A 25,121-nucleotide genomic window follows, 5' to 3' on the forward strand; every position below is an offset into this window, starting at 1 on the left:
CATGCTGGAGAAACTCAGTGGGTGAGGCAGCATCAATGGAGCAAAGGAATAAGCGACGTTTCGGGTCTCGACCTGAAGTAATGTCCTGACCCGAAACTTTGCGTATATCTTCGCTTCATAGATGCTGCCTCACCTGCTGAGTTTCTCCAGCATTTTCGTCTACCTTCGATTTTTCCAGCATCTGCAGTTCTTTCTTCAACATTTCCAACAGTGCCTGTTTGAGGCTAGCTTTGAGAAGTTTCAGTGGAGTTTGACCATCTCTAGACATAGAACCTGTTTGCCACATGTTTTAAACCTTAAAGTGATACCAACCAATATCATGTTCATATTGGTAAAACAAGTATCCAAAACCACCATTGTGTAAGGTCATGAGAGGAATAGATCGGATAGATGCACAGAGTCTCTTGCCCAGAGTAGGGGAATCGAGAACCAGAGGACACAGGTTTAAGGCAAAGGGGGAAACATTTAATAGGAATTCGAGGGGTAACTTTTTCACACAAAGGGTGGTGGGTGTGTGAAACAAGCTGCCAGAGGAGGTAGTTGAGGCTGGGACTATCCCAACTTTTAAGAAACAGTTAGACAGGTACATGGATAGGACAGGTTTGGAGGGATATGGACCAAACGCGGGCAGGTGGGACTAGTGTAGCTGGGGCATGTTGGCCGGTGTGCGCAGGTTTGGACAAAGGGCCTGTTTCCACGCTGTATCACTCTGTGACTCTAACTCTACATTTGTCACTGCAACAACCTATTAAATATATATCACTGAAATTTCACTGGAGTTGTTGGTGCCAATGATGGAACAGTTTTAGTCCATTCGCTAATGAATTATAGATTGTTTCTCTGTCAAACCTGAAGCCAATAAAAGATATTCCCTTCTAGAACAAGTTGCTGGAGTAACTCATCTGATCAGGCAGCATCTGTGGAGAACATGGATAGGTGACGTTTCGGGTCGAGACCTTCCTTCAGTCTGAACATCTAGCCATGTTCTCCAGAGATGCTGCCCAAGCCACTGAGTTACTCCACCACTTTGTGTCTATTTGGTATCTGAAATTCCTTAGACAGACACAAAGTTGGGAGTAACTCAGTGGAACAGGCAGCATCTCTGGAGAGAAGGAATGGGTGACATTTCATGTCAATAGACAATAGGTGCAGAAGTAGGCCATTCGGACCTTCGAGCCAGCACCGCCATTCAATGTGATCATCCACAATCAGTACCCCGTTCCTGCCTTCTCCCCATATCCCATGACTCCGCTATCTTTAAGAGCCCTATCTAACTCTCTCTTGAAAGTATCCAGAGAACCAGCCTCCACCGCCCTCTGAGGCAGAGAATTCCAGACCTACAACTCTCTGTGAGAAAAAGTGTTTCCTGGTCTCCGTTCTAAATGGTTTACCCCTTATTCTTAAACTGTGGCCCCTGGTTCTGGACTCCCCCAACATCGGGAACATATTTCCTGCCTCTAGCGTGTCCAAACCCTTAATAATCTTACATGTTTCAATAAGATATCCTCTCATCCTTCTAAACTCCAGAGTGTACAAGCCCAGCTGCTCCATTCTCTCAACATATGACAGTCCCGCCATCCCGGGAATTAACCTTGTAAACCTACTCTGCACTCCCTCAATAGCAAGAATATCCTTCCTCAAATTTGGAGACCAAAACTGCACACAATACTCCAGGTGTGGTCTCATTAGGGCCCTGTACAACTGCAGAAGGACCTATTTGCTCCTATACTCGACTCCTCTTGTTATGAAGTCGAGACTCTTTGAAGGAATTCTCCTCCGTGTGCTCCTCAGCCGGTCGGGCAGCGTCTCTGGAGAAAGTGGACAGTGAACGTGTTTCTATAAGGACTGCAGATGCTGGTTTACAAACACTGGGCACAAAGTTCCCTGTTTCTCCATCTATCACTTGCCGGGCTTTGTCCTAGCCTCACCTCTCTTCCACCTGAATGAATCTGAAGAAAGCTGCCGACCCGAAACACTCCCTCCACAGACGCTGCCTGGCCCGCTGGGTTCCTGCAGCATTTTGTGTTTTGCTCAAGGCTCCGGCATCTGCAGTTCCTTGCGTCTCCACTTCTGCAAGGAGTCGGTGTAAAGGGCTGCACGCATGAACACGGCTAGTACAGGCAGCGCCGAGGCTACACCAGCCCTGCTGAAGGAACCTCCAGCCTGCGTCTAAACACTCGCTGTCCCACTACCGACCGGGGCAGTGTCAGCATTCGCTGCCAGGGCAAATATGGTCCCCGCGTTGTCAGAGAGAGAGAGGGGGGGGGGGGGGGGGGGGGATAAACACCTCATGAAACATTTGCCACCGGATGAGTCGGGGTAACTGGAGGAGCGCTGACCGACAGGGGAGCGCGGCGAGGGCTCCGATTGGCCGCACCCACATCACACCAAGTTGCGGGAAAGTTGACAAAGTTTTATAACTTGTGTAATCATTTGTAATCTCTGCCCCCCCGGGCTGTGTCATGTATGGGGGATGCGTGTGTAGCGGGGCTGTGTGTGTGTGTTGTATGATGTGTAGCGGGGCTGGTGCATGCATAGTCTGTGTTGTATGAAGGGTCGCTAGTAGTGAGTGTAGCGGGCTGCAGGGCTGCAGGGCTGGTGTTTAGCCCAGCCTCTGTGGGTGATGACGACAGCAGCGGTGTGACTGCAATGCAGAATCACACAGCACATCGTGAAGTCCGCTCACAGTTCCGCAGTGTGCGCCGACTCTGGGATACATACAGCGGATACAGCGGCAGGAGAGAGCGGGGAGACAGCGAGTTCTCTACAACTAACGGGACATTCGCAGCCCAACCCAGCGCCCTGCTTGTCGGCTCCGGGGCTAGGCTCCGCGTGTAGGGCCGAGCATCCGCTAGTGCTGCCCCGTCTCTGTGCTGCAGAATGGCCGCAGCATCAGGAGCTGCCGACAGCTGGGAGAACCCCCACAAAATACCCCCCAGCGCCTTGTTGCTGGTTCTCTTGACGGGTAAGGCAGCGACCAAGAGTCCTTGATCCGTTTACCACCCTGGTTCCACACAGCATGTTTGTTCATGGTCACTGGCCGCCCGCCCTGGCCATTGGCCTGTTTGTGATAGATTAGTTTAGTTTGGGTTTGTGTCTGGATGGGGGTTTAGATCAGAAAATCTCTCCATTTGATGAAGTCTCAGTAACTTTGGCCAAAGTTCTCGTGGGGCGCGGGTGCCGGCTGTAAGTTTGTTCCCGGCGGGGGAGTCCCGCAGCCCAGTCCCGCTACAACTCCACAAATAACCCGGTGTAAGTCCCAACGCGGCGATTCGGCCTCGGCCTCTCCGCACTGACCTCTGCTGAGCGGATCCCAACCCGCGCCTCCTACAGAATTGGTAGTTTGTAATAAAATCCAGGATTGAGTTTGGGGAAGGTGAGAGATAGCCAGGCTTGGATGGAAATAAAGGCTGTGGTCTTGAAACACGGTGGATGTTCTATATTCACGGTCCATATGCTCCATGTTATATAATATAATCAATTGACATTCACTTGTGCCGAATCCTGAGTCTTCCTTCACTGACGAGGCAGCTTACATTTGTCGCTATCGACCAGGCAGGCACTCGTTGGCAATTCAGACAGCGCAAACCCCCTACATGGTAGGAAGAAGAGACGTTCAATTCGTTTTATAACAAAATAAAGAGATTGTGTAGGAAGGAACTGCAGATGCTGGTTTAAACCGGTAGACACAAAATGCTGGAGTAACTCAGCGGGACAGGCAGCATCTCTGGAGAGAAGGAATGGGTGACGTTTCGGGTCGAGACCCTTCTTCAGTGCCATCTGCTGCTGCAGGAGTACTTGCCTTGTGGCCTCACGGCCCGTTTGTTTGGTTTGTTCATGGTTGTCTATAAGCCTTGAAGACATCTAACACTTGTCACCAAGGTGAGTGGCGGCCAGCCCTAGGGGTTTGGCCAAATGGATTCATGCCCATCTTCTGCCCAAATAACTCTATTCAGTTCAGTTCAGTTTTAGTTTATTGTCACGTGTACCGAGGTACAATAATAAATATTTTGTTGTGTGCTATCCAGTCAGCAGAAAGACTGTACATGATTACAATCTTGCCATCCACAATTCCTATGATCTTCTTTACCCTGGTAAGTCAAGTCAAGTTTATTTGACACATACACATACAAGATGTGCAGTGAAATGAAAGTGGCAATGCCTGCGGATTGTGCAAAAACAACACAACAGAATAGAACAGAATCAGTATTTACATATTAGAAAAAACCCCAGCAATTTTAAAACGACACAACACAACAGTAACTTGGTCCCTGGTGAGACTGTGATTCCATCTTCATCCCAACTCTACCACCTGGTACATCTCCCATTTTGAACACTTGACCATTGGTGACCTGTGACTGGGCGCATGGCCTGAAGAATTGATGATAATGTTTAACTTCTGTCAGTGATCAGTAGTATATTCAGTGAAATCAGGGGATTCAGTGGGAGATACAGAGAAATCAGTGCAAATTCAGTGATATCAGAGGGAAATACAGAGCTCACAAATCTAATGTCGTGGCAATGGAATATTATGGACCACCTCTCGTACTACCATAGACTTGTTTTCTAATGTATTTTGCATTAACACCTTGTTTTTTTTATACCATTTCATGTTACTGACTTGCAGATTTCATATGTAATGTATGTATATTTTATGTTTTCTGTGCTTGTTGCATGTAAGATCTTCATTGTAGACACAAGAAGCATCTGATGCCGTAATCTTGGGGAAAAAATCAAAGTGCTGGAGGAACTCAATGCGATTTACGCTGAGGTCCTCCAGCCCTTTGTCTTTGGCTCAAAAGTTTCATTGTACCTGTACCAGGTGGTGAATCTGTGGAACTCATTGCTACAGAAGGCTGTGGAGGCCAAGTCAATGGACATTGTTGAGGCAGAAATTGACCGATTCTTGATTAGTTCGGGTGTCAGAGGTTACGGGGAGAAGGCAGGAGAATGGGTTTGAGAGGGAAAGATAGATCGGTCATGATTGAATGTTGGAGTCCACTCAATGGGCCAAATGGCCTAATTCTGCTCCTAGAACCTATGACCTTATGTACTTGTGCTTGTGACAATAAACTTGACGAAAAGAGTAGATGGGAGTTTGAACATGTAGAGAAAGCCCAATAGATTGAATAGTCTTCTGCTGTATGAGTTCAAACAGGATTGAGAGTTAATGTATGTGTACTTTCCTAGTGAGAGTTGCTGGATGACAGCAAGGGGCAGTCAGTCACTCTTTAACCTTCACTCTTAGAAACATAGAAACATAGAAATTAGGTGCAGGAGTAGGCCATTCGGCCCTTCGAGCCTGCACCGCCATTCAATATGATCATGGCTGATCATCCAACTCAGTATCCCGTACCTGCCTTCTCTCCATACCCTCTGATCCCCTTAGCCACAAGGGCCACATCTAACTCCCTCTTAAATATAGCCAATGAACTGGCCTCGACTACCCTCTGTGGCAGAGAGTTCCAGAGATTCACCACTCTCTGTGTGAAAAAAGTTTTTCTCATCTCGGTTTTAAAGGATTTCCCCCTTATCCTTAAGCTGTGACCCCTTGTCCTGGACTTCCCCAACATCGGGAACAATCTTCCTGCATCTAGCCTGTCCAACCCCTTAAGAATTTTGTAAGTTTCTATAAGATCCCCTCTCAATCTCCTAAATTCTAGAGAGTATAAAGCAAGTCTATCCAGTCTTTCTTCATAAGACAGTCCTGACATCCCAGGAATCAGTCTGGTGAACCTTCTCTGCACTCCCTCTATGGCAATAATGTCCTTCCTCAGATTTGGAGACCAAAACTGTATGCAATACTCCAGGTGTGGTCTCACCAAGACCCTGTACAACTGCAGTAGAACCTCCCTGCTCCTATACTCAAATCCTTTTGCTATGAAAGCTAACATACCATTCGCTTTCTTCACTGCCTGCTGCACCTGCATGCCTACTTTCAATGACTGGTGTACCATGACACCCAGGTCTCGCTGCATCTCCCCTTTTCCTAGTCGGCCACCATTTAGATAATAGTCTGCTTTCCTGTTTTTGTCACCAAAATGGATAACCTCACATTTATCCACATTATACTGCAACCTCTTCACCCACTCCCTCGCTTGCCCGTTGCAGTTAGCTAATTTTAGCATTTGACAAGAGCAGGCATTCATGGTACTGGCACTGAGGAAATCTGTAAATGCACAGAGTGACCCTGGGCTTGCCAGCGTTCCTTTAGGAGTGTATTGCGGAATATTAAGCTGATAGCTGTACGTCTTTGAAAGGAACATGATTGTAGATGAAAGAAAGGTAGTGAGACAATGTAGAGTTGGTGCAAGCTGAGAGGGAGAGATGGAATAGACCATGTGTTCCTGTTCCATAATTGAACCAGGTGCAGGAGAGGGCAGCTCAACTACAGTAAGTAGTCGACAGTAATGTAGACTGAGATGGTCAGTCTTGCTGCGGCCAACTGGCTTGCTGGAGCCTCGTGCAGTCTGTGCTTCCGAAACGTTCCTGTGCCACGGATTCATACCTCAGCGCCAATAAGGCTGCATCTCATAGAAACATAGAAACATAGAAAATAGGTGCAGGAGTAGGCCATTCGGCCCTTCGAGCCTGCACCGCCATTCAATATGATCATGGCTGATCATCCAACTCAGTATCCCATCCCTGCCTTCTCTCCATACCCCCTGATCCCTTTAGCCACAAGGGCCACATCTAACTCCCTCTTAAATATAGCCAATGAAATGGCCTCAACTACATTCTGTGGCAGATAATTCCAGAGATTCACCACTCTCTGTGTGAAAAATGTTTTTCTCATCTCGGTCCTAAAAGATTTCCCTCTTATCCTTAAACTATGACCCCTTGTCCTGGAGTTCTCATCCAACTCCAGCACAAACCTGTATTAGTGGGATACATCTATCCTGGATCAGGAATGCTATCCATAAATCCAGGCTTGAATAATGATTTTATTTGTGCTATTGAAAGAAAGTATATGCATTTGCAAGGCATGTTTCATAATCACATGATGACCCAAATTAGTTTCTATCCAGTGATGTGTTTTTTATGTTTAATCAATGTTGTAATGTTGGAAACATAGTAGCCAAAGTGAACTCAGCAACACCAAGGAGATGATTTATGTTTCGTGATATTGCTTGAAGAATAAATAATGTCGGGGGCACTGGGGAAATACTCCGGCCTTGGAAGTGCCGTTGATGAGCTTCCCTTTCATCTAAGAGGGCAGATGACTGATTGGATATTTCACCTAAAATAAGGATTCTGAGATCACTCCGTATGAACAGCACTGGATGGGGCTTCATTGGAATGAGAATGTAATGCTTCACCTTCTAACTCAGCATTCAAGACATGATGCTCCACAATGTTCTCTAATGCTCTATAACACTCTATAATGGACATAATGGTCTATAATACTACAAGGTCATAAGTTCACATCTCCATAGTGTGTATGTTGTGAACCATTGGTAGATTGTCATCTGAAAAATAAATATTATACATATCATCGGAGATAGACACAAAATGCTGTTGTAACTCAGCGGGACAGGCAGCATCCCTGGATAGAAAGAGTGGGTGACATTTCGGGTTGAGATGAGTCTGAAAAAGGGTCTTGACCCAAAACGTCACCCACTCCTCTCCAGAGTTGCTGCCTGTTTCACTGAGTTACTCCAGAATTTTGTGCCTATGTTTGGTGAAAACCAGCATCTGCAGTTCCTTTCTACACATTATACATATCATTCAGTGAGGTCCTTCTGAATATTTGTTATCCTGATCAGCGAGTAGGCTAATGACCCAAATATCCTAATGCATGTTGCGGCTGTGAATGTTTCAGCCGGGCTGGCCCCACCCGGCAGAAGATGCCTGCAGCCTCGCAACACCAGAGTCATCCCAACCTGCACCTTCCCCTCCCCTCCCCCACGTCCCCCTCCCCTCCCCCACGTCCCCATCCCCTCCCCCACGTCCCCATCCCCTCCTCCACCTTCCCCTCCCCTCCCCCACGTCCCCCTCCCCTCCCCCACGTCCCCCTCCCCTCCCCCACATCCCCCTCCCCTCCCCCACGTCCCCCTCCCCTCCCCCACGTCCCCAACCCCTCCCCCACGTCCCCATCCCCTCCCCCACGTCCCCATCCCCTCCTCCACCTTCCCCTCCCCTCCCCCACGTCCCCCTCCCTCCCCCACGTCCCCCTCCCCTCCCCCACATCCCCCTCCCCTCCCCCACGTCCCCATCCAACCTCCCCACATCTCCATCCCCCTCCCCTCCCCCACATCCCCATCACCCTCCAACCCCCCTCCCCTTCCCCAGCCCCACCCCCTCCACCTCTCCATTCCCACCCCCCCTCTACTCACCCATTCCCATCCCCCTCCCCAGCTGGTCTCTCAGTTACATATTTGATGGCCCAGTATGTCCACCAGTCAGATGTCTGTAACCCAGAGGGGACTTGTACCACCTTGCTTATCTCACTTCTAACCTGCCGTTCCATAAAACCTGTCCTGTGCCATTAGTTCACCATAGAAACAAAGCTCTGTCAGTTACACCAGGAGTCATTGGTTTAGAGATACTGTATGGAAACAGGCCCTTCAGCTCACTGATGCCACGCCGATATTCATCACCCATTCACACTAGTTCTATGTTATCCCACTTTCTCATTCACATCATACACATTGGGGGCAATTAACCGGCACGTCTTTTGGATGTGGGGGGAATCTGGAGAAGCCAGAGGAAAACAATGCCGTCCCAGTGAGAATGTGCAAACTCCACACAGGCAACACCCGTGGTCAGGATGGGACCCAGGTCTCTGGTGCTGTGAGGCAGCAGATCTACCCGCTGTGCCACTCGGCTCAGGTTATTTTCTTAACATGCAAAATGTTCTAAACCTTTTATTGTTAACAGCTCAATAACTAATGTAAACTGCAGCCCATTTACACTGAATAATGCTTACACTTCCAAGTAATTGAGAACTGGGCATTATTAGCACAATGTGCAATTCTTATCCTGCTTATATCTGCAATTTAGTACAGGTTGCATGTGAATAATTCTTACCTTCAACGTGATCTGTCTGCATAGTGTGTGTATTCCTTATCTTGCTGAGTAATCCCGGAACTCGTTGACAAGTTCCTACTCTGATGAAGAATTTAACGCTGCGTTCTGTTGTCACAGAGATTAATGCCTCCTCAGTAATCTACAGCTGTGCTGTCCACTGTAGAGGCAAGAAGGTAGACACAAAGTGCTGGAGTAACTCAGCGGGACAGGCAGCATCTCTGGAGAGAAGGAATGGGTGACGTTTCTTCTGTCTGACCTGAAACGTCACCCATTCCTTCTCTCCGGCGATTCTGCCTGTCCCGCTGAGTTACTCCAGCTTTTTGGGGTAAACCAGCTTGTGCAGTTCCTCCCTACACACAAGCTGCAGAGACAATCTCCAGTGGGTATATTTACCTCTGAATTCCACCGCTCAGCTTTGCAACAAGAGCATTTGGAAGAAACTGGAGATCAGATGCCAACACACCTGCCCTGCCACCCTTCTGCCAGCCTCATAGAAGCTGAGGGGCAGGATGCCCTTCACATGCAGATCTGTAGCATTTAATCAACCACGCCAGGTCTATGTGGGACAGACCCATCCATTTGCACAACATCACTGCAAAGGTAAACATGGCTCCCTTTCTTTTTCATTTTATTTCATCCTAATATTTTTAATTCATTTCAATCACAGGAGCTTTATGTAAATTTGTTACATTAGCTGTATCTAAAGTAAATTAAACTGAGCTGAGGCAGGCACTGAGCTGAGCTGCAAGAAGTAACCTATGTCCCTGAGTCCCACTGGGACATCATTATAAAGGCACGAGAGAGCTTGTGACAACGGGGCTTCTGAAGCATGAGTAGACATCTCTTCACGGGGCTGGCAGGAATGAAATTAGTGAGAGCAGAGGAACGATGTCAATGTGGTGTTTTAACGTGGCTTTCTCTCTCTCTCTCTCTCTCTCTCTCTCTCTCGGCAGGTTTCGTTCAATTTCACCAGATTTTCGGGGTTGAAGTGAACATTGGGAAGGTGTCAACCCTTACGGTCTTGAATGGCAGCGACGTTATGCTCCCCTGCACTTTCTCCAGCTGCATGAGTTACTCCGACTCCTCCTTCTGGTGGAATTTCCAGAAAAATAAAACAGCACCAGTAGAGAGAGTGAGCATTGGATCTTCATTTCCACGCTCATTGTAAAATTCACTTACACAACAAATGACAGCGGGTGTTTTAGAAAGAGAGATAGTTTCAGCAACAAAGGCAGAGCATTCTGTGACTCAGTCTTCACCTCACACTGCTTACTATTCTCAACTCCATTGCCTACCACCAACTTACTGTGTTGAAACTAAAATCACCTGCTCTAATGTCAACTGTGGATGAGTTGTTAGTGCGTCTGTTGTTGAGGCAGAGCTGAAATCTCATTTGGAAATTAATCTGAGGAACTGTGTGGGATTGCACTTTGGGAGGTTGAATGTAAAGTGAAATTATTCAGTTAATGGCAGGAACCTGAACAGCATTGATGCTGAGGGATCTTGGGGTCCAAATCCATAGGTCCCTGAAAGTGGCCAGACCAGTAGCTATGGTGGTGAAGTAGACATGTAAGGCTGGCCTTCATTAGTTGGGCCATTGAGTATGAGACTCAAGAAGTCATGTTGTAGCTCTATGGAACTTGTTTAAACTACATTTGGAGCATAGTGGGCAGTTCTGGTCACTCCATGATAGAATGATGTGGATGATTTGGAGAGGGTGCAGAATGCTGCTTGGACTAGAGCTTATTACCTATAACGAGAGGTTGGATAAACGTGGATTGTTTTCTCCGGAACATCAGAGGTTCAGCTGAGACCTGACAGAAGTATATACAAATGATGAGAGCCACAGATAGGGTTGACAGTCAGGACCTATTCCCCAGTGTTGAAATGTGAAAAGAGCATTGCTTTAATGTGAAAGGGCAATGTTTAAAGGAGATGTGTGGGGAGATGAGTGGAGGGAAGAAGGAGTTGGGTGATGGGTCCGTGGCAGAATGGTGTGCACGCAGTAAGTGGAGGGGGGGGGGGGGGGTTGAGGAGGGGACTGAGTGCTGGAAAATAGGTTTTGGGGAGGGGCTTAGTCCTAAATTAGAGAATTCAATGTTAATGCTTTTGGGGTGAAGGCTTCCTGAGTGTAATCTAGTTGTTGATTTGTGTGTGGTGTCAGGTAGGAGCTGAGCTTGACTGAGACTGATGCCCTAGTCCATGTCACGCTGGTGAGAGCAGGATTTGCTGCATACACATTGGGGACTTAGTTATTTTTCCATGGCAATATTGATGCACTTCACAAGTCCATCATTGACTGTGCAACAGATCGCGACATGCTGATGTTTTGAAAGGTGCTAGAGAAACCTGTTTATTTTCCTTAGGTATGGATTCATGGGGGAGGGAGAGTGGAAATAAAATAACTCTTTTGGTTCCAATAAGTCTTTAACTACTGTTCTCTTCTGTACAGATTATTTTTATCAAACTAACAGGAAAGAGGCCCTCTGTCACTACAGAAATAGACAGATTCATGCTCATCGGGGACATTAAAAGAAAGAATATCTCCCTTTTACTGGAGGAAGTGGAATTTGAGGATGCAGGCCTATACACGTGCGCCTTCAAAAACCCTAATGAAGCCGACCAACAAGCCAATTCCACACTGCAGCTTTTTGTGGTCAGTGAACGTAAGTACACTGATGTTTCTTGAGATGATTGACAACGCAAACATTATATTTAGATGGCATCTCACCTTAAATCTGGTGGACATTAGTTCAAACACTCAATGACTCGACACTGTCTCAAATAACATTGCGTGCGATAGTCATGGAGATGCTGCGAATGAACATTCAAAGCTGGGGCATCGACGAGGTCAATAATGTAGATTTACTAGCAACATGGTGGGGGAGGGGGGAGGGGGGGAGAGCAAGGAAAGGCACACACACTGCTGATGTCCAACTCAGCCAACCCTGCTGAGCTTTCCTCTTCAACCCAGGGTCCTGCCAACATTTGTCATGCAACCCCACATGTTAGAAACCAAACCAGGGGATATCCTTCACAGTGAATGGTCGGTCCTGGTTAGTGTTGGTGAGCAGCGGGGTTCTAGTACAGGTGTACTGTTCCCTGAACGTGGTGTCACAGGTAGATAGGATGGTAAAGAGGCTTTTGATATATTGACCTTCTTCAGTTAGGGTATTGAGTATAGAAGTTGGGACATTATGTCACAGTGTTACAAGACATTAGCGATGCTGCATCTGGAGTATTGTGTCCAGTTTTAGCCACCCTGCTAGAGGAAAGATGTCATTAACCTGGAAAGGGTGCAGAGATGATTTACACCACCTTTGTCAGGATTTGAGGAGCTGAGTTATAGGGAGATATTGGGCAAACTAAGACTTAATTCCTTGGAGCACAAGAGGTTGATGGGTGATCTTATCAAGGTATATAAAATGATGAAAGGATTTTTCACATAGTAATTTACCCAGGTACAGGGATCAAACACCAAGGACATTGGTCTAAGGTGAGAGGGGTATGATTTAATAGGAACTAATGGGGGGCAAGTATTTCATTCAGAGGGTGGTGGGTATATCGAATGAGCTGCCAGAGGAGGTAGTTGAGGCTGGTATGATAACAACATTTGAAATATACTTGGACAGGAACATGGATAGGAAAGGTTTGGAGGGATATGGACCAAATACAGGTAATTCAAAGCAGTTTAGATGGGGCATCTTGGTTGGTATGGATGAGTTGGACTGAAGGGCCTGTTTCCATGCTGTATGGCTCAATGACTCTAGTACCAAGCTGATATAGTCAGAAATTCATGCCTTTTATCCATTGCCTTTACAAACTCCTGGTGTCCCCTGTCCCAATTGTAAGGCAGATCCAACAGAAGAGACATGATGGTGATGTATAATTGAGACTGTCCTAGACCTGAGCAACATTGACTCTAGTCCCTGCAAGAGGTCCAACACGGGCAAAGAACTACCTGTTGATTATCTTGCAGCCGATGAAGCACACATTGTCACCTTATCTGAACTATCCCAGGCCAATGACATGGTCTTCCGGTTGGGCCATTGTAAGCTGTTTGTTGGGTGAAAATGAGCAGCTAGTGTGACTTGTGTGGGGGAGGGATAGAGAGAGAGAGAGAGGGAGGGAATGCCGGGGCTACCTGAAGTGAGAGAAGTCAATATTCATAAGCTGCTCAAGCGAAATATGAGATGCTGTTTCTCCCATTTGCGTTTAGCCTCACTCTGACAATGGAGGAGATCTAGGACAGAAAGGTCTGTGTGGGAATGGGATGGAGAATTAAAGATTCTGACACCCGGGAGATCTGGTTGGTCCCCATCAGTAACAAAAGCGGAGATTGACAAATACTTGATTAGTACGGGTGTCGGGGGTTACGGGGAGAAGGCAGGAGAATGGGGTTGAGAGGGAAAGATAGATCAGCCATGATTGAATGCCAGAGTAGACTCGATCCTATGACTTGTGGGTCCAGCAGTCTGGTACTGGAACACTGACCATTACACTGTCATCGCAAACAGCATCTTACTCCCTCTCTTGCCCCTCTTGTAACCAACTGCACTCTACTTGTCTATGTACACTACTGGTGAAACTGCACTAATTTGTAAAACTCTTCTTTGTATTTCAGTGTTACCAGTGGACAACAAATTGACAGTTCTCATTGCTTCCATTGTCGGAGGAGTGATAGGACTCCTCATTCTATTATTTATTATTAAAAAGCTAATAATGTTAATAATTAAGCAAATTGGAAAAAAGAAGTAAGTAAGATGTGAATATGCAAAAGATTATTATCCAACATACTTATTTACAAACTATTTAAAGAGAATGTTTCCAGTTAGCAATTTGCAAGATGGGAATATCAACAAGCTGGTGAACTATAATAGTCTTTGATATACCTCTCCGTAGCCCGTGCCTATAGTCTATGCCTATAGTTTTATTTTCATGCCTCAATTAGTTGAGTTGCTGGAAGGAGTGCAGTGCAACAAGATAAGGCCATGGTCTTCATCTATGTTGTATCGTTCTAACACAGTATTTAACTCTTCTGTCACCTCAAAGATATCAAGCAACGAATAAGATGCAATCCTTGGTGTTTATGGCAGGGTCTATGTTTTGCTAATTCTATGCAAGAGAAGTACTGCGAGTGTCAGACTATGTGCTTTGTAATAGGACAAGATCAGACAGGTTCAATGTAACAGGAGCCAATAGCGTTTATTTGTCATATGCAATGGATATTAACTGGATCAATGATCCTTGCTGCAGCTTTACAGATGCATAAGATGCAATTACGGCAAGACACACGACACAACACAGTGTTGGGCGGTGATAACTTGAGTGGCTGCTTTGGATGGGTAACCCATGCTCATGTCGTAGAGTTACAAGGAGTAGTTGTGCATGTTAATGTCATCCATAGTGTGAATGATTTGAGAATCAGTGTAAAACTCTTTACTAATCAGGTAACAGAAGCGTATTTCAGGGGTGGGAGGGCATATCTTCAGGGATTTATCTGCAATTTTCTCTTTCTGATTATCAGCCGCTCAGCGGCATGCAATAATATTGACAGTGCATTGTTCCTCCTTCAAGATAGTTCATGTTTGCAAACGTTTTAGATTCCCTCCTTCCATCATTGTTTCCACTATCCTTGTGATCCCAACTAATGGAGCAGGCTGCGTCAGGCTAAACCAGCCTAAAGACTAATTCCATTGTTAAATTTGTGCATTCCCATTTGCTTCAGTGAACTTGGGGAAGGTCAGAATGAAAGGTTTACTTTGGCAAGTCATGCAAGAACACCCACCCCTTGCCCTTCAACCAAACCTGCACGTTCTGATCAATGCATCTCTCGCTTTCAATGGTTTGTCCTGTGTTACACTCGCTTTTACTCCCACCTCTGAGTGAGGAGGTTCTGAGTTCAAGCCCCACTCTAGAGAACGGTGTATAATAGTTTTCCTGATGAAATTCTGCTCTGTCAGAGGTGGCCTTTAGTGGGTGATACTTTAAGCCATGGGCTCACTTGGATGTACTAACCAAAGAGAAGCAGGAATTTCTTTTTTGAAGTCCTAGCTCGTGTTATTCCTCAGTGTCAGTGCAGAATTATTCTGTCAATGTCAACTCTGTTTGTGGGACCTTGTTGTGTTCCCGTGTTGCAATAGTGACTACGTTTCAAAAGTGGTTATAAAACACTGATTATCCGAATGCCACAGAAGCCAAACGCAAGGCCGGACGGACTACTGCAACATGAGCTGTAGTTTCCGGCATTGTTCCATGTGGGTCATGGCATCTCACCAGTTTTGGCCAAGTTGCAGCAGCACAGCTGGTGGAGCTGCTCTCCGAGACATTGCTCTGCGGGGCAATGTCATTCCACTGATTGGTGAAGCAACTGCTTGTTTGTATCCCCATGAGTAAAATGTTGACTGGGTGAAACTGGTGGGTAGGTGGTTGTATTGATGCTGCTTGCTGTGGTCTCTCTAGGAAGGAGTGCCTGGTAAACTCCTGCGCCAACACTCAACGTGGACATTATGGTTCCAAGGCCGACCTCAAAAGTCCACCAAAGGCGTGAAGATTGCACCAATTTTAACATCAGTGCTTAAAGACATGAGATGTGCCTATTAAAACACTAGCGAGCACATTACATCATAAGGTAACCCTACTACACACAACAAGATGGGGGGGGGGGGGAGCGTACACACTTTGTGCTGGAGACACGGGCCATCAGCATGAGATACCACAGGTATTGAGATACACTTGTCCCAGACACACACTGATCTCCTCAATCCTCACTACTGTCATCTCAAACCCTCAGACATTAGGGCATGTGACTCATCTGCCTTGCAGCATGCACACGCTGTTTGTACAGGGGCCGACACCAGTCTTGTATCAGGTGCGGCCTTTTACCTGATATCTTACTGTCGTTTTAATTTATTTTCTTTTTAGCTCAGTGTCTTCTGAATTACAGTTGTTGGTGTTATCATTGACTGCATCAGTCAGAACCTGTAAGGTTACGCTTTGCTCCTGACTATTCTGCAAGTGGACTAAAGGCGTTGTGAGTCTAGTGTGAACACTGAGATGGTTCTTTGCCAGTATAAAACGGATAATGAATAAGTAGATGTTTTTCTGCAAGATACCACAGGCTTCTTAAACTAGACTATTAGACAAATCGGTTTCCAGGGTATATTTCCTCCTTCACTAATTTAACTGGTGTTCATGCCTAGCTAGTTGGATTGATCAGCAATGGTGATCAGGAACTCATATTGTGAGGCATCTTTGAGGATTATTTACAGGATGCATTCACAAGCACGTCTCCGGAACATCCTCTCCCAGTCTGGTGGGGAGTGGAGGTACATCACTCAATGTTCCTTGCTCACTATATCTTGTACATGTTCAGCTTCACCCAGCTAACTGACACAATATCGCATCACCACCACCCTGCTATCCTTCCAGCAAGTTGTGCACTTCAGTTATTTGTACATATTCATTTGCAGAATTTATTTCCCACCCTTTATTGAAATGACTACTATGAAGGTCATTTCAATGGACAATTATAAGCCAATAACTGCTGTGGGACAGAGGTCACATACAAAACGGTCTGGGTAAGAATAACATGAATGAACATTAGAATCATAGAGTCACACAGTGTGGAAACAGGCCCTTCAGCCCAACTTGCCCACACCGACCAACATGTCCCATCTCCACTAGTCCCACCTACCCACATTTGGCCCATATCCCTCTAAACCTACCCTGTCTATGTACCTGTGAACATGTTTCTTAAATGTTGAGTTGGTACCTGCCTTAAATACCTCCTCTGGCAGTTCGTTCCATACACCCACCACCCTTTGTGTAAGACAGTTACCCCTCAGGTTCCTATTAAATCTTCCCCTCTCACCTTAAACCTATGTCCTTTGATTCTTCATTCCCCTACTCTGGGTCAAAGACTGTTTACCCAACCTATTCCTCGTGTGATTTTGTACACGTCTATGAGATACACCTTTATAAAAGAGAAATCATAGAAGCATATCATGGATCAAGACTATCTAATTCAAGGGTCATGAAACTTCTCACTGCTGTTCCCGACACTCTGGATATTCCCCAGTATCTACCAAATTGCCTTTTGAAAGGAGAATGGAATCTACCTTCATCCGTCTCTAAACTCCAGTTCATTGTGAAAGGAATAATTCTCCTGTCTCATCTTTGACCAATTTAAGTTACATTCTAGATCTAGTTAACTAAATGTTCTGGTTACAGTAGAGACACCATGTCATTAATCTGGACATCTCCCATGACTATTTTTATATCTATGTTACTTTATCCTCAACCATCTGCAAGATTAGCCATTCCTCACGTCTCGTCTCCACCTCATTACTTCCCCTTGCCTTTGCTTCATAGTTCTGATATCCTCCCCTTACATAAAGCAACAGAAGCTCTCAGTGAAGTCAGGATTCCACATGTCCACCACCATTTGTGTGAAAAGGTGTATTCTGATTTTATTTCTCAATGGCTGGTTTTAATGATGATACTGCCTGGGAAGTAGTTTTGTTTATTTGCTCTGGGGATGCAACCGTCCCTGGCTGGCAATGTAGGCATGAGTGTCCATCAGTAGTTGTCCATGTACTGAGGAGGCAGCTCCAGCTCAACCACAGGTCCATTTACTGGCCAGAGATGGCAGGTATTGGTAGAAACTAGGAACTGCAGATGCTGGTTAATACACAGAAAGACACAAAGTGCTGGAGTAACTCAGCGGGCCAGGCAGCATCTCTGGAGAACATGGATAGGTGTTGTTTTGGGTCGAGGCCCTTTTTCACTCTCAGTATTGGTGTTGGTTTATTAATTTTAGTTTAGTTTAGTTTAGAGATACAGTGCAGAAACAGACCCTTCAGCCCTTTGGTGCATGATACACTTCTGTACCAGCTGCCCCACTTGTTGAAAGCTTTACTAAAGTCCATGGATTCATCTTATCCTTTTTTCACAGAAAATGGCAATTATTATAAATTCACTTCTTACATTAATGAATTTGGAATTCAAAATTAATTTGCCAACTGCTTCCTTATTTTCCTTTCATTATTGGTTCTAGTGTTTCATTGGTGACTGTTATCCCTGATTTTATTTCCTGCTCATTCTTGGGTTGTGACAATTAAGAGATAAACAAGGAATATTACCGCAGTGTTTCCAACCGGTGAATGCACCTGGGATAACTTCAACCAGGTGTGACAGGACTGAAGGGGAAGAAAATAACATCATCCCACTGTCTTCAGAACTGTTACGTTAATCACTTGGGTAAGTCATGCTTCTGATGTGCTTGATGGCCACACCATAGCTTGACATAGAAACATAGACAATAGGTGCAGGAGTAGGCCATTCGGCCCTTCGAGCCTGCACCGCCATTCAATATGATCATGGCTGATCATCCAACTCAGTATCCCGTACCTGCCTTCTCTCCATACCCTCTGATCCCTTTAGCCACAAGGGCCACATCTAATTCCCTCTTAAATATAGCCAATGAACTGGCCTCAACTACCCTCTGTGGCAGAGAGTTCCAGATATTCACCACTCTGTGTGCAAAAAGTTTTTCTCATCTCGGTTTTAAAGGATTTCCCCCTTATCCTTAAGCTGTGACCCCTTGTCCTGGACTTCCCCAACATCAGGAACAATCTTCCTGCATCTAGCCTGTCCAACCCCTTAAGAATTTTGTAAGTTTCTATAAGATCCCCTCTCAATCTCCTAAATCTAGAGAGTATAAACCAAGTCTATCCAATCTTTCTTCATGAGACAGTCCTGACATCCCAGGAATCAGTCTGGTGAACCTTCTCTGCACTCCCTCTATGGCAATAATGTCCTTCCTCAGATTTGGAGACCAAAACTGTACGCAATACTCCAGGTGTGGTCTCACCAAGACCCTGTACAACTGCAGTAGAACCTCCCTGCTCCTATACTCAAATCCCGTTGACATGATATCATCACCTTGATTTTACTAGGTCGAGTCATTAAACATGTCAGTGCTGGCTGGGGTCACCAGTCACCCTCCCTGTACCAGATAGCTCTTTGCTTCCCTGTCCACTACACTGAACCATCTTCATACAACATGGAACAATAGACCACAGGAACAGGCCCTTCGGCCCACAATGTCGGTGCTGAACATGATGCCAAGTTAAACTAGCCTCTGCCTGCATGTGATTCCCTACATAGCCATGTGCCTATCTAAAATCCAATTAAATGCCACTGTTGTATGTGTTTGCACCACCAGCTCCAGCAGCATGTTCCATGAACACACCATTTCCTTTTTTTTAAAACGCACCACACAGCTCCTTTAATTTTCAAGAGAGAGTTAGATTTAGCTCTTCGGGCTAAGAGAATAAGGGACACGGAGGAAAAAACAGAATGGGGTACTGATTTTCGATGATCAGCCATGATCATGTTGAATGGCGGTGCTGGTTCGAAGGGCCGAATGGCCTACTCTTGCACCTGTTTTCTATGTTTAATCCATAAAGCACTAATTCAGATTCACTAACGTGCATGGGGTAAATAGGACTGTTCGATGCTCTTGAGGAATATATACTCCACGTTTGCCAGAGACCATTAGACATCGGAGCAGAATTAGGCCATTCAGCCCATCGAGTCTGCTCTGCCATTTGATCATGGCTGATCTATTTTCCCACTCAACCCCATTCTCCTGCCTTCTCCCCATAACCTTTGGCTCCCGTACTAATCAAGACTCTATCAATCTCCACTTGAAAAATATCCAACGACTGGCCTCCACAATCATCATTGTGGCAATGAATTCCACAGGTTCACCACCCTCAGGCTAAACAGATTCCTCCTCTTCTCCATTCTAAAGGTACCTCCTCTTATTCTAAGGCTGTGCCCTTTGGTCCTAGACTCTCCCACTACTGGAAACATCCTCTCCATATCCACTCTATCTAGGCCGAAGATGGAGCCAATAGCCAGGGAGTCAATAGAGAGTAACTCTGAGTGGATAGAATATGGAATGAGAAGAATAGGAATACATGTTATTGAAGCATGCGTGGGCAGGTTAGCTAATCAGATAGATGATGGGGATGAGAGAACATAGGGCAGGAGGTGGTCAGCTGGAGCCTGAACATGAAGGTGGACAAATGATCCATGTGAATACACTGGGTGACTTTGCACCCCCTGTTGTCGAGTGATGTTATGCTGCAAATGTTTGTAAATACAACAGGAACTTGGCACTTGTGGATCCTTCTCGTTATCCTTGAGAATAACAGAGTTTGACCACCCCGCAGTGTTGGTTCACCATTTGGCCTTTGGCTTGTGTAGGGCACAAATAGACAGGAGATCAGGCTAAAGCCACTGTTCATCTGCACCCTGCTTGTGATTGCCACTGGTGCCAAAACATACTTGTAACCACAGAAGCTGCATGTGCATAATCCTTGTGTGACAATAGGACACACGTGCATCATCCGTGTCCATTACTAGATCTGTAGGACCTGATACCAGTGCGCTGCCAACTTGATTTACTGTTTCACAGATCAGAAAAAGCGATTCATGGCTGCTTTACCATTAATAGCATAAATAAATGCCTAATGAATAAACACTGGGAGACTTGGCACCCATCCACTTGCATGTGCAACAGTATGAATCAAGAGATGATGCCTGCCAGGTGGAACCTTAATGTGATATTACTAGAGCTCAGCTTCTTTACAATGTACTTCATGGGCAGCGTAGTGCGGAGAGTTACATGAAACATGGTTGGCAAGCACCCTGAACTATTGCAATATTCCATTCACCTCCCAGTTTTTATTTACTGGTCATCAGATGTTGGGAGTAATGTTTAGTGGTATATCATACTGGCACCCGCAAACAGTTAGCAACTGGATTTTCACATTTACATTTTTTTTAAATATTACTAAGAGATTACTAAATCTTTTTTAGTAAATAGATAATAGACAATAGGTACAGGAGTAGGCCATTCAGCCCTTCGAGCCAGCACCGCCATTCAATGTGACCATGGCAATGTGTTATGTAAAAATGTATTAATTAACTTGAGCAGCTTAGAGGACTAGAATCCTGCATATGCACCAGCTCCCAGAAACCACAGGTGTACGAGACCTTTATGTGTACAGCATGACTATTGATCCGTGGTTGAATGGGAATTTTCAGGTTAAGATGTTAGGAATCGGGCATGAAACTAATCAATCAAGAGCTTCCTGTACTGAAGGTGGTTAAGTCTTTCTGCGTAGAAGTAACAAGAATTATGAAGGGATATGTATGTTCCTCAGCTACAATGTTTGATCCATTGACAAATTCCCATCTTTAATTAACTCACCTGTGTTCAGGAGAAACGGTTTAAACCTGTGATCTGTTGGACTAATTTTCATTTCAATTCTCCCACTCCAGAAACACAAGGTATTGACAACCGGCGAGTGACTTTCTGTACTGTAATACTGATAACTTCACAAGATAGCCCAAGTAATGCATGCTTCATTACAACAATGCATGAGCTTTCACCTGCATGCATGTTCCACCTTGCTGCCTCGACGATTCAAGATCTACTCAAGCAGATGTTGGCCATTCAGATGTTCCTATCCCACTGGTTGTCTCATGGATGTGTCAAGTGGGACTTACCTTCATGCATGTTGTCAGTCACGGAGACCGTCACATGCTTCAGTTGGACAACTGCTGATTGAAATGCGATTGTGAACCAGCTCACAGCTAGTTTGCTGTTGTGTCAGCCCGTGTCAATACATTGTGCACACTAAACTGTACTGTGCACTTTGCAAATGTCAACCCAATCATGCATGATACCTGCAATCAATTAAGGATAGTTTATCACAAATTAATTACCAACTAAATCTATGGAAATTGTGGTTCGAGTTACTGGGATGACATGACTATGCCTCTCCCTAGTCTCCATGAGATTGGCAGAATCTCCACCACACATATTGGAGCTTCGAGTTCAGCCTGGGATCCATTCTCAGCCATTGGTCTGTTATATTCCTTCTTTCCCTTTCCAAGCTCTAAGTGAACAACGCTCTCTCACTGGGCAACCCTCCTAGTGACAGGCCTGTTAGATTGGTGCTGTTACTAATCAGCAGCCTGTGGCCTTTTGTTACAACAGAGGCCGCCATTGCTGTCCGATGTAAACAAGCCTTTACATCCAGCAGAAACCAAAAGGCAGGGTCATTCTGAATCAAATCTGCACAGATCATGAAGGACGAGGGATGTCCATGTCACACTGACATCGCATGCAAGTGTGTAACAGCACCTGTCACACTTCAGTTAACAACCCATAACATGAACACACTAAGTATGTTCTATAAAAATAGTGCATTTGAGATTGGAACTACATCCTGTTATTGGCCTTTAAGTTGATACATATGAATGGGAGTGAGATAATCATTGGATTACTGCTGCAGAGAGAGATGATGATGTCACCCAACTACCACAAGCCATTGTATTATTTACCAATGTTGTGACAATAAACTTCTCCTCCGCAGTTAGCACCGTTAACAACCAGTATCTCTCCACATACGTCATAGATTGTCCACAACATAGGAACCCGAGTGTGTTCTGATGATAAATATTAGCCAAATATCAAAACTATGCCTCAGAAATACAACCACTTTCTGCTGATTAACGAGGTTTTTGATGACCAATGCTATCCTGGAGTTCATTCTACAAATATATTGTTCAAATATCAAATGACCAATTCTAAAAGGTTTTCTTTCTGAATGTTACCGTTGCTCTTTTCTCCAGAGAATAAACTATCCTTGCCCTCCCACCCACCTTCACTCTCCCACCTGGCCAATCATTATCCCCTCTTCCTTAACTTCCCTCTAGCCCTGATTCCTCCTTCTCCTCATCAGAACCTTTCCATCTTTGGCTGCTTCCTACTTCCCACCCCCCTCTCTCCTCTCTCATTCCCACAGTTCTAACCCTTCCCCTCTTCTCAACCTTCTTCATGCCCTTTCCATGTCTCTTCTCTCTCTCCTAACCTTCCACTGCCTTGTGGCCCCTCTCCCACCCTAACCCTACCCTGCCCACGCCCCAATGAATGTACAGGGGAAGGCCGCCAGCAAGACCTGTATTCATGCTGTACCAGTGAGAGACTTGCAGAGAAAGATATCCCTGCCATTCACATTGCAATGTCTGCAGCATTGTAGCTCCTTCTGCCACCGTTCACTTGCCGAGCGACCTTGCCCACCTGTATGTTCTGGATGGGTTCAGTTATGCTCCCTTACCTTTGTGTAGGGCTGGGGTGTGAAGATGAGGGGTTGGGGAGGAAGGTGATGTAGGCAGAGTAACCGGTTCACATAGTTACTCTGATGCACCACAGAGCTGCCAGGTTTAGCTCATTTGAAGCTCTTTTCATCCTTGTGTAAACAGGAAGCATCCAAAGTGTAAGGAACTGCTAGATCGAGTGGCCGGGGAGGGAAGCAGAGCATCTTGGCAAGATAGGGAGACAGCCACAAATGTAGGCATCAAAAATATACAGGAATAGGAACAAACAGCATCCAACTTGACTGCTGCCTTTCAATTGATGATCCATACTTGCTCTTGTTCAGAATGCTGCTCCCTTTGTGAGTATCAGTGGAACTGAAGTAGTTATTGATCCTCCACCCGTGGGATCCATGACCCAGATGAAGGCCTTGTCTGGCAACGTGACCCAACTGGGGAGTCTGAAGAACTCTGGCCCAACCTTGGTGAGACACATTGGTTCCCTGTTCATTGACTGAGTCAGCCCAGGACATCCCCATAGAGATCACTCTGGCAATGCTGACACAATGCTGGGATCGGAGAAAAACGTCCAGCTTAGGACTCGAGTGGAGCAGGGGTTTGAGCTATGAATGCTGGGGATAAAGACAAAGCAGAGTTCAGTCAGTGAAGACACTTCTTCTCCACACAAAGGCAACCTGTGGAGAAGAGAGTCAATAACTCTGGGTACATAACACAGGAGGCAAACTACTTCCACCCAGGAACCATTCCGTGGCAGTTGTATATATATTGGATGCTTCCTGATATTGCTGAATAGCCATCTGTATTGGCCATGGAATGTAGTGTCATGCCTCATGCCTTACCTGACATACCTTACTGGATATGCTCACCTGACACCGAGTCACAAGTTTCCAAAGATCTCAGGCGTTACAAAAGAAAGCGACAGGGTTGCTGGTGGATCTCATCTACACATCTTGTCCTTCCTCCCCAAGTCTCCAGAGGTGACCATACCTGGGGATCCCAGCAAATCACTCCCAGATCCTTTGAAAGGAACCAGATGGGGAATTACCTGCCTCGTCTGCCCATGAGTCAGGGGAGGGTGACCATGTTGATGAGGGGGAGAGAGGGGGGGGGGGGGGGGGGAGAGGGCTAGAGGGGGAGACACACCCTGGTGCTGTCCATGTATCGCAAATTATATGAGCATAAATACAGCCAATGGAAATCTACATTTGTAATCCTGAATCCAGTGTGAAGAAGGGTCTCGACCCGAAACATCACCCGTTCCTTCTCTCCAGAGACGCTGCCTGTACCACTGAGTTACTCCAGCATTTAGTGTGTCTATTTATAATCCTTGACCGCTACATTCAGTGCTCTCAATGTGGTCTCCTCCGCATCAGTGACACCAGGTGTAGTGTAGGCAACAGATCCATTGAACACTACCGTTCTGTCCACTCGGGTCAGCCTGAGCTCCCAGTAGCTTACAGCTTCCATTCCGTTCCCCATTCGGCCCATCTGTCCTCAGCCTCTCCCACTGCCAGGGCGAGGCCACACGTAAACTGGAAGAACAGCACCTAATATCCCACTTGGGTGGTCCACAACCCAACATCATGAACATTGAATTATCCAGTTTCAGGTTGAATCCACCCCTTCTCCTGAATTACATACACTTCTCTTTCCACTCTCCCCATTCCGAGCCCCTCCTTTTACTCATCATCCACCCCCTCTCTCCATGTCCCCTTCTCCCCCTTCCCTGTAATCTATCACCCCCGCCTCCCCCACCCAGTGCCACATTGCACTCCTCGCCTCTCCATCAGATTCCACATCTGCAGCCCGATGTCATCACCACGTATCATCAGCTATCGTGCCCACTTGCATCCTTCTCTCCCCACCCAATTATCTGCCAATCATCCTCTCAT

General features: G+C 45.9%; 2 protein-coding genes across 2 annotated transcripts in view; one reads left to right on the forward strand and one right to left on the reverse strand.

The window, feature by feature from the left end:
* The first annotated feature begins 2,599 nt into the window (after nt 1–2,599).
* scn4b (sodium voltage-gated channel beta subunit 4) lies at nt 2,600–15,689 on the forward strand. The gene is made up of 5 exons (XM_033049959.1): nt 2,600–2,965; nt 9,984–10,162; nt 11,483–11,696; nt 13,655–13,784; nt 15,493–15,689. The coding sequence occupies exons 1-5, from the start codon at nt 2,881–2,883 to the stop codon at nt 15,578–15,580; spliced, it is 696 nt and encodes a 231-aa protein (XP_032905850.1). The 5' UTR covers nt 2,600–2,880; the 3' UTR covers nt 15,581–15,689.
* LOC116991365 (transmembrane protease serine 4-like) overlaps nt 9,126–25,121 on the reverse strand; it is a 61,686-nt gene continuing 45,690 nt past the window's right edge. The window contains exon 14 of the transcript XR_004416771.1: nt 9,126–9,160. The gene's annotated coding sequence lies outside the window, so the exon portion shown is untranslated. The remainder of the gene's footprint in view (nt 9,161–25,121) is intronic.

This window comes from Amblyraja radiata, chromosome 33, assembly GCF_010909765.2.
Source record: "Amblyraja radiata isolate CabotCenter1 chromosome 33, sAmbRad1.1.pri, whole genome shotgun sequence".
Classification (NCBI taxonomy): Eukaryota; Metazoa; Chordata; class Chondrichthyes; order Rajiformes; family Rajidae; genus Amblyraja; species Amblyraja radiata.

What these genes read in the sequence shown, in the direction of transcription:
- scn4b (XM_033049959.1), top strand. Translation starts at nt 2,881, where the DNA reads ATGGCCGCAGCATCAGGAGCTGCCGACAGCTGGGAGAACCCCCACAAA. An exon ending in GCTTTTTGTGGTCAGTGAAC is followed by an intron (nt 11,697 to 13,654) that starts GTAAGTACACTG and finishes TTTGTATTTCAG; the next exon opens with TGTTACCAGTGGACAACAAA. An exon ending in AAGCAAATTGGAAAAAAGAA is followed by an intron (nt 13,785 to 15,492) that starts GTAAGTAAGATG and finishes TGGTCTCTCTAG; the next exon opens with GAAGGAGTGCCTGGTAAACT.